The sequence below is a fragment of the Athene noctua genome, chromosome 6, assembly GCF_965140245.1.
Source record: "Athene noctua chromosome 6, bAthNoc1.hap1.1, whole genome shotgun sequence".
Taxonomy (NCBI): Eukaryota; Metazoa; Chordata; class Aves; order Strigiformes; family Strigidae; genus Athene; species Athene noctua.
In genome coordinates this window covers 45,003,968-45,013,787 of record NC_134042.1, presented here as the reverse complement: position 1 = coordinate 45,013,787, position 9,820 = coordinate 45,003,968, and the positions used below count along the sequence as shown (strand labels likewise).

The 9,820-nt window shown below is 44.6% G+C and overlaps 1 protein-coding gene across 1 annotated transcript in view; it reads left to right on the top strand.

The window, feature by feature from the left end:
• The first annotated feature begins 267 nt into the window (after positions 1-267).
• Positions 268-9,820, top strand: part of KCNH5 (potassium voltage-gated channel subfamily H member 5) — a 161,842-nt gene continuing 152,289 nt past the window's right edge. The window contains exon 1 of the mRNA XM_074909325.1: positions 268-359. Within this exon, the coding sequence (XP_074765426.1) occupies positions 287-359 (73 nt within the window). The 5' untranslated portion in view covers positions 268-286. The remainder of the gene's footprint in view (positions 360-9,820) is intronic.

Here is a 9,820-nt window from a genome sequence, read left to right as displayed (position 1 = left end):
CCCTCCCCGCGCCCCCCGCTCCCCTCCCCGTCCCGGGGCGGCCCGGCTCCGCGGCGGGGCGGGCGCGCAGGCGCAGGGGGGGGCGGGCGGCGGCGCTCAGCGGAGCCCTGCGCGGCGCGGCCCCAGTCCGCGCTGCAGCCGCCGCGGGGGCGCCACTACCATGAGCGGCCGCGGCCGCCCCTGCGCGACTCACGGGCACCGGGCGCACCAGCCGCCGCCGGCCCCCCCCCCCCCCCCGCCGCCGCCGCTGCCGCGCACCCCCGGCCCCCGAGCCCGGCGCTGCAGGATGCCGGGGGGCAAGAGAGGGCTGGTGGCACCGCAGAACACCTTCCTGGAGAACATTGTCCGGCGCTCAAGCGGTGAGAGATCCCCTCCGTCCCTCCCGCCGTCCGTCCCTCCGTCCCCCCGTCCCCGCCGCGGCTCCCCGGGGCGCGGAGCCACGCTGATGGGTCGCTGCCAAAGCGGCGCCTTCAAGGAACGGGCTCCGCCGTGCCCCGCCGGAGCCTGCGCTCCGTCCTTTCCCTCTCCCCCCCTCACTTCTTACAGCGTTATCGGCACTAGGTACTATGCATTTGTCGCTAGTATGTATGTTTGTGAGCCCTTTTCTGAAAATAAGTAGTTATCATTTACATTTCCGATATCCTCTCCGCTCCTCCCGTCATTTTTTTTTTTTTTTTCTTAAATCTTTTTCTTGTTCCTTAGTTCTCTGATAATCGGGCTTGCAACCGTTTTCATTCAGGGTTTCAAAGTCTTTACAATTCTGTAACACTTTCAAGTCTGTGGCAAAGATACCGGGAAAGAGGGAGTGACTGCGATTTGGAGTGTGGCTGAGCTAATACATAAAGAACTGTCTGCGGTTGCTTGTCTACAGCTGCTCTGTTAGGTGAATATTTACAGGACTGGTTCAGGACTTCATGGTCATCAAGTTATTCCCTGCTGCTGGGGTTAATTTTACCCTTTCATCCAGTGCAAAACACTGATCAGTACATAATCCAGCTCCGTCAAAGTTATGTGGTTGCAGACCACCATCTCTCTAGGTGTATTAGTGTAGATGCTGCTGTAGGTGAGTCTTGTGCTAGTTATATTCCTTTTTTACATAGCCCTTGTGCTGGCACATAATTACTGAAACGCATGAGTGTTTGCGTCAATGAAGTCCAGTAAGAGACCTTGACTTTGGACCTGCTGAAAGGTATTTCCCTGGACAGCCCGAGTTTAGGGTGATAGCAAAGCACTGCTGTGCCAGCATGCATCTGGGGACGTGAGTGGGAAAGCTGGACAGAGGAGAGCGTTGAGAAAAGCTGCCACATGTATTATTAATCCCTACACTGACAACATGTAAATCGTGCTGAAAAATGTTCCCTTCCACCTTTCTATTGCACGGTTCTGGATTTACCTCATGTTCATACGTGGTCTGGTGTGCTGGCTTGAAGCTGATTTTGATGGCAGGTAGTGAATTAGTGATTCATTGACTTCTGCAGGAGTGGGATGAGGACTTAGAAGTAGTTTTAAAGTTTAAATGCCAGCCTTGTATTAAGCCATCAACTGTTTTTTGGGGGGCTTCCTCCCTCTCTATGTTGCCTGTGTCAGTTCTGTGGTTGTCAGCAGACTCCCTGTCAAGCTCTGTAGCTACGCAATCACTAAGAGCTAGTTTCTTGTAATAGTGAATTTTTTTTCCAGAATATTAAATGCAAGCTTAATTAATAGGGTTTTATATCGCACTTTCCCTCTGACAATTTCAAAGTACTAGGTGGAATTTAATTACACTTCACAGCTCCTTGTGGAAGAGGACACACACAAAGGCATTCCTGACCTGTTCCTCGAATTGTGGCGTAAACGGGGGCTTGGGCATCACAATGTTTTCCCAGGGTGATGCGGCAAGTTGGTGACAGAACTGGGAACACAGTTTAGGATTGCCATGCTTTTGTATCACGCTCTAATTAAATCACATGTCCTCCCTGGTGAAAGCTCAGTAAAGCTTTGAGATCTCAAAAACTGGAAAAGCTCAGAAGGCTTTCAAACATTATACTTTAAAAGCACATATCCCTCTCCAGTTTTTAACCTGATCTAATTTGGAAGCATAAATCATGCTGATCTGGTATTTATTCTGCTTTTTCTCTGATACTGGTGATGCCTAAGCATGGTGTTACAGAGGCAAATCTGCCCCATTGGACAACAAAGCAAAAAGTGGATTTGGAATTTGTTCTTAGCTTGTGTACGTGGTGAGTGTTGTGCCCTGAAACATGATTTAGGTCTTATATTTGTCATCCAGGACATAACCTTATTTATCCTTTATAGAAATAGTAATTTTCATTGGATTCAGCACTGTTTAATCCAAACTTAATGGTATCCAGTAGAGCAAATCTGGTTCAAGTATCTCCTGCGAGTGCTTGGTAGAAGGCAAAGGTTTGGTCTACTGACTGTGCTGGGTTTTGTTTTTATGCTTGGATTCACCAGTTTCCAAGAGATTTTTTCATTGACAAATTGAGGAATGGGGTGAAGGGAAGACTGATGATCATTTTTTAAAATACATCTTCAGCATCCTCAAAAAAAGCCCTTCTATCACCTTTCCTGTTTAAAGAACACTCTCTTTTGAGATTTCTCACACTTACTCAATCCTGTGGCACTTCTTGGCCATAAATCTTTTCTTAACAGCCAGGAGAAGGTTTGTAGATAGAGGTAGTATCTTCTACTAGGCAACAGGTACGGCTGGAAAAATTAAGCAAGGATTTCGGCAGATAGGCTCTTCTTCAGGTGAAATGGAAGCAGTGGCTTCAAAATGAAATGTAGGTGGGGACAAATTACTTGGAGTTGCCAGAGATGGATCTGAATAACAAAATTTATGGATAAAATTGCAATAATTTTAAAATGTGGAAAGTCAGAATTGGTGTAGTGGGAACACGGTGTGCAGATTTAGTGTGGTGGCCAGCCTGGGGTTAAAAGCAATCATATATTAAATTTTCAGCATTGCTTGTGCATTTTCCATTTATGAATGTTGTGAACCTTTCCTTTTCATCCCAGCTTGGGCTACAAATCAGGTTAAAATTGTGGGAGAAGTGCTCATGGTGAGTCAGTCATGAGCAAAGCATCAAAGTGGTGAACAGAAGGGAATGGGGTGGCCGTGGCTCTTCTGCCCTCCGTGCGGAGAGGTGGGATTTCTGGCTGCCCTGCTGGATGTTCCTCTCCCAGCCAATGTGTTTGACAGGGATGGAGCAAGTGCCACAGTAATTCGGGGGGTCCCCTGGTGTCCCTTTGCCCAGAGAACCTTTTTTTGGAGATGACTTTGCACCTTGGAGTTTGTGAAATGGTTTGGAGCAGCGGCATACTTTGCCTTTTGGGCCGCAGCAGGTTGCAGGTGCTTCCCAAAGCATTTGGTGGTGGACAACAATCTCTAAGCTGCTTTGTGGGTTCTTTGCCCACGCCACAGCTGAGCTCCACTTGAGGAGAGACAAAGTCTGTGGGAAGAAGTGGGGTCTGTCGTTAGACCGACTGCTGCGGTTGGTAAAAAGGAACAAGCCCTCAGGACACACAGACCTATCTCCAGGTTAATCTCAGCGTGCTCTCTGCAATCTTTTTTTTTTTTTTTTTTTTTTTTCTTCTTTTAAAGCATAGTGAAAATACATCAAGTAAAGATCTTATCTGAGGCTTACAAAGATTATACATCCCACTACAGCCTTGACTGTGCCCTGGATTTTGAGAACACCAGGTGTTTTGCTGAGCTGAAAGAAGTGTTTTGTGAGAGCACTGAGTTAAATCACATTAAGGTGACTACCTTTTGCTACCATTAGTATTTTGGACATTTAATAAGGGCCTTCCTTAGGGCAATGTTCTCTCCTCAGATGTTCTCAGCAGTCTGTACCTGTTATTACTAACATTATTGGTTGCTTCTTCAGTGCATGCAGAGTTCGTGCTGATACTGACCTCAGCTCAACAGGTACAACATTGGGCAAGTCTCTAGAGCAGGACTGAGTTTTGTGGACCCAGCCTGGGTGTAGAGTCTTCTGCCAAGTTGAGCCACACACACAGGGGCAGAGAAATGTGTCTGTCTTGCCTGTCCATCTTCACCCTTAACATATTCTAGTAGCAAAAGCGTTAAGCTTGTGTTAAAGGCATAATTTTATGGTAGAGGATGAGATTGAGAAAAGGTTAACTCTGGGACTTCGCAGCCATATGCAGTAAAGAGTGCTAACAGTCTGGAAGAGGGGCTTAGTTTAGTGAAAGACTATATATAGTCTTATCTATATGTTAAGAGTCACCATTACCGGTTGTTGTTTCTGTTGCAATAACTCTTAGAAGCTTCTTCGGGAAAACAGATCTCTCGGGTCTTTCACAAATGTATTTTGACACTTGGGCTGAAATCTTGGCTCTGTAAGGCTTACATGGAATTTTATTTTGAGTTTTAATGAAGCTAGCATTTAATTCATGGCCTTTTCCAGCTTTGTGCCACATTCCTACAAAGCAGTTCCTTGAGACAAAGCTTTCTGCCCTGCTGGGTCCCTGTGACTGATGGCTGAAAGGATCAGCTGTGTTTGCAGGTGACTGTGTTGTCAAGACAGGCTACCCAGGAAGGGGGATGGAAATGAGTGTCACATCTGTAGTGCTGACAACTTTTTAATTTTTATTACACTGGTAGATAAAAATAGGTGTCTACTGTCTCTCCTGTCCTTCTTGCTAGCCCATATATCGTACCTGATGTCTTACAGGCAGGGTGACAAAATACTGTAGTTCTTGTGGAACATGAATCATGTAGGCTTCCCTCCTCTAAATTAAAACAAGCTGCATTTTCATCTGATCCAAATTAAGTTACACATGCTGCAGAGAGAAAGTTCTTTACAGCAAGTTACTTCAAGTTTATAGGATGTCTGTCATTGTGGATCCTCTGAAAAAAATGCAGACTTCAGCAGTTCCCTAAATCTCTATAAAAGACACTTTAAACTGTGGGGGTGAAAGTTTCCATCCTCCAATTCAGTTGATTTAGAGAAGTTACTGAAGGGATGACCAAGGAGTTTATGTCATTAGGGCTTTCTTTGGCGTTCAGAGGCACAGGGCTCCTTTTGCAGTTTCTACAACTGCAGGGGGCCTGCTGATACGTAAATCAATGCAAAGTGGATTTTTAGACTAAGAAGCATTATTCGATGACGTGAGTTTTCAATTGCGAAGTGCCCCGCTTTCCTTAATTTTCAAGTTGTTTTGCTGAATGCTGCAAGATTAAGCATATCTGACTGATGCTGAAATCGGGAGAGTTTTACATGGTCTAAATGGTCTGGGTTTTTGTTTTATATGTGGTTTATTTTAAAAAAGACTGATTATGACAGCTCTACACCATCGCGTTAATTCAGAAGCCCAAATAATGCCAAATCGTTTGCTAAAGTGATAACTGGATTTCCCTGAGGTCTCATCAGCCGCTTTGCAAATTGTGTGTCTTCCCTTTCTAATATTCCTTTCCGTGCGTATCGAGATGCGTTGTCCTCTTCTGGGGGAGGCTTGAGCGCTGCTGAGCGATTGCCACAAGAGGTCACTGCAAGAGCTGTTGCATTCCCACCTTCATGTTTAAATCTGAGAAAGAGGAAAAAATGAAATTATTGATTTTTTTTTATTTTTTATTTTTTTTAGACTAAAGATCCAGGTTTTTTATTGCTGTTGGAAGGAGTATACTGCCAAAGAATAATGTCAGGAAGTTAAGCGAGCTGTGGAAATACCTTTAATTAGCTGTTTAACAGGGTACTACTTGGTGGTTAACCAGGATTTTAAGTTACTCTCCTGGAAGGCTAAGGGAATAGGATTTTCTGCTTTGATAAAACGAAGTAATAGAAGAGGGTTTTGGAGTTAGCATTCTAATAACCTGCTTTCAGAAAAAAAGTTTGATACTTGTTTAATCAGCACACTCAGTGACAGGCTATTTTAAATGACAAGCCCTGGGTAACCCAGCTAGCCAGGGCCCGATCCTGCACCCACGCGTGGCAGCGGGAGGGAGTCCCACGGCTGCCTTGTGAACACGGCTGAAGCAGCACCTCGCTACTGGGCTGGGATCCGTCCTGCTGACAGTTTTGCTTCAGCCACTTGCACAAAGAGGGGAGCATGGGAGAGGCAGACAATTCTTTGCCAAAACAGGTTTTTTGAGATACAGCCAGGCTCTGAAACTGCAGCCAGGACTAGCTTTGGGCTGAGTGCTTGCAAGAGGAGCCCGTGTGTCTGAACAACTACTGTTACTACAATTTTCTCATCTGGGCACGTGAAGCAAGCACACTTGTTTGTATAAAGCTAGAAATCTGATTTTTGGTTGCTCCTTGAAGGTATCTGTGTGCCTTGAGTGACAGCTACAGTGTGCTCCAGTTTAAATTTAGTCTCGCTGCAACTATGTTGTGTTCTGCATAATTTTAATAGAGAATAGATTCAGTGGTGGCATTTAGATGATAACCAAGATAGGTGAGGATTAGTTCAACTTTAGGATAAATGAATGTGTGGGGGAGAATTGTATGAAATGTCACTTTGCAGGCGACTCGTAGAGATGCTCTCTTGTCCTTATTGACTCGGAACTCTTCCTGAGGTCAATGGTGTGCCACAATAAAGGCAGGGGGCTGTGCTGTTTGTGGACTTTCACTTTCAGAATGATGAAAGTTAATTTTTTAGGTTTTCAGGAGGTAAATTCCAGTCAGACTCTAATCTTTCTTCTTGAGCTTGCTTGCTAAATTGCTGAAAGCTGCTGTGTTCCCAGCTAAGTGACTTACATGTGGATTTAATATTTCAGCCAATGCTGGATTATTTATCTTTTGTTTTATTTGAGGAGCACTTATTTGGGGATGGAAATAGATCATTTTAGCATAGTCGGTATGGTGGCATCTTGCTCGGGGTTTAGCCCTCTGCATTTTCACATTATGAGTATTAAATAAAAACAACACTGGTACAGAAAGGTGACGCAAAGAGTTAGTCCTTTGAGAGATTTTTTTTTTTTTTTTTTTTTCCAGGCAAGCAACGCTTAATGTGCTGGATAAATTGGATGACACTGATGTTTTTCATGTTTTAAAGGCACCGGGGAAATAATAGCTTTGTTAGAAAACAGCAGTGTGGTTTTATAGTAAGTAGTACAAAGTGCTGGTGGAAGTTGCTGCTTCAAGCACAGTGGTTTGTCTGCAGCCAGCCCCAGAGCTGGAGGGATGTTGCTGCCCATTGAGGCTGATTTCAGAGGGCAGTGCCCTCTCAAAGCCTTTAGGATTTTCCATTGTATTCTGTGGGGATGCAGTATCTCTTGAGTGTGGCTGGAGTCACTGTAAACACCACCAATACAAATATGTATTATCAGGGCCAAAACTTGCTCAGGAGAGCTAAAAGAAAATAAAAAATAAGCGTATTTTTAGGACCTACCTCCCAAACACACAGACAGAGGAGCCCCATGAGTTTTCCAAGATGGTTGAAACAAGACTGAAGCAGTATGTTGACCCTGTATAGTTTTAAGGAGAGCAATCTGACAGCAGTTTAAGTGGTTTGGGGCTTTCACAAGACAGCATTAGCAAAAAAGGCAAATTCCAGACGTTTCACAGACCCTGTCAGGTCCGGGATGCGTCTGCTCTGCAGTGGAAGGGCGGTAATTTGAAGGACAGCTCTGTGTGAAGTTACTCGAGTTAGGAGTTTATTCCTAGATGGAAACACTGTTTCTTTTTATTATTATAATAATTGTTACTACGTGTCTTCTGCTACTGCTTCATTTTTTTAAAACATCTTTTCAGTGGTGACTTTTCTATTAGTTGCCTCTTTTCCTGGGATGAGATGGAGTTCTGAAATGGTCATTTAAACAATTTTGGTTACAAGTGGTACCCAAGCATTCTTGAGGAAAGATGATTAGAGACAACGTTTCTCACTTGGCTAAGCATATCTTACGGAATGATTTAGCTGTTCTTGCTCTCCCGCGATTACATAACATGAATTTTACACTGCTTTGGGCATTTTGTTGGTTAAAACAAAATTGCTTGCATACTGTGGTCTTTTTGTTGTTTTTATTTTTTAAACAAAACAAGTCAGCGCTGTGTTGAGTGTTACCTACTGCAAGATAAAGATTAAAGACTTGCTGTTCTACAGCATAGGCTGCCTTTATACAAGAGTCTTCTGTGTTTTCCAACCTGAAATTCTGCTAACTGTATGCCTCTAATACCCCAATTCCTTGCCATCAATATTAAACCTTGTAAATAGGAGAGTTATATTAGGAAATAAAAAGCCTGCTGGCTTCCTAGGAGGAATGTAGAAACTCTGAGACAGGTGAGTCTGCTGACTGAGCTTACCCATTCTCTTACAGACAGACACTGGTATTTAGACATGTCTATCAAAGAACTTATATGACCTACAGATTTGTGATTTGGGATCTTTACAATATATCAGAAAGGGGGATAGGTGGAGGAGATGATTGGTGGAGGCAATGACATCAAAACAAGCTTAGAAATAATAAAACCTGACTTTTATCTCTAAGGAAATGGGAAGTGGAAATGCATTTTCAGTGCATCGGAGAAATCAGCAAGGATGAATCCATTACCAGACATTTCAGGCTAATCATCATGCAAATGTTGAAGTTAGCTGCATGTTAATGTTTTTAGTGTGAGATATCACCACATGATAATCTGGATCACAGTTGCATAGAGTTCCATATACTGGATCTGACCCTTGGTCTGTCAGATTTACTGTCCTGCTTTCAGCAATGGCCCATGTGTAGTGGACCAGGGGAGGAGTTCCCAGCCTCCACAGTAAAATTCTTGTGAGATTCAGTGCTACTGTACATGGAGAGAGAAGACTTTCCTTTCTAGGGCCACAGCACAGATACTGCGTAAGTTTTGGTTACCAGTGTCTTACTGCAGAATGTGAGCTGTATTTATGGATTTTAATCTGTAATTTTGGCTGTCCTTGGCAGTCCCAGTTGTGGTACTGTTCTTTCAGTGAAGGCGTGGTGTACTTAAAAACTGAGTCAATTCAGGTGTTCTGGTGTAGGCATAGTGGCTGAATTTGGTGTTGTCCAGTTACTAGTAGCTAAACTCTGTTAAGAAATGCTTATTCTTGAGAACACCTCCAATATAATATATTTGTTAAAAAAACTAACTTGCAGAATATAGCTCTTGCATATTGAATCCAGCAGGAAGACAGCTGTGGAGATCCCGGTGCTAGTGTCCTTGCTATGCTCATCACCCTGCAATTTGCAGACCTTTTATTGGTTCCTTTTCTTTTTATTCTGTAAGAAGGCTCAAAACACCAGTCTTACCTGTTGAAGACCAAAGCAGACAAGGAGAGGTCGCCTCTTCCACAGAGGGAGTCTGAGCCTGGGTTTGCCTTGCAGAAGGCATTTGGCTGGGGGGGCTGCAGTCCTGGGTGTGTGGCATTGCAGGGCTTATGCCCATGCTTTAGAAAAGACACTGTGTAACAGTCCTTTGGCTCACTCAAAAAAAGATCTTTGGTGTGAACTGATGTGGAGTGTGGGCCATCAGTGGCAGGGGAGAACCAGAAGTGAACCTGGGGTTTGATGATGGAGGTGCACCCAGTGCTTGCCTGCAGCAACGCCGGCGGGGCCCGTCCCTGGGCCACCATCAGGTGAAGAGCTGTGGTCTGGGTGCGTTTCCTCCCTGTTGCGTGCAATGAGTATGGATTTACCTTGGGAAGGGGCAAGTCAGGTGGCAGCCTGTAGGAAGGTCTGCAGCACATCTGTCTTTTGCTATACCTGATCTGCTTGAATGAAGACTTGGCTTGTGCTAAGAGGGTGCTGCAGGACAGAGCCACTGCAGCAGAGCACAGGGGGACATGAAGGTGCTCAGGGTCCTTGCTTTGGAGCTGCTGACAAAGGAGGCCAGGA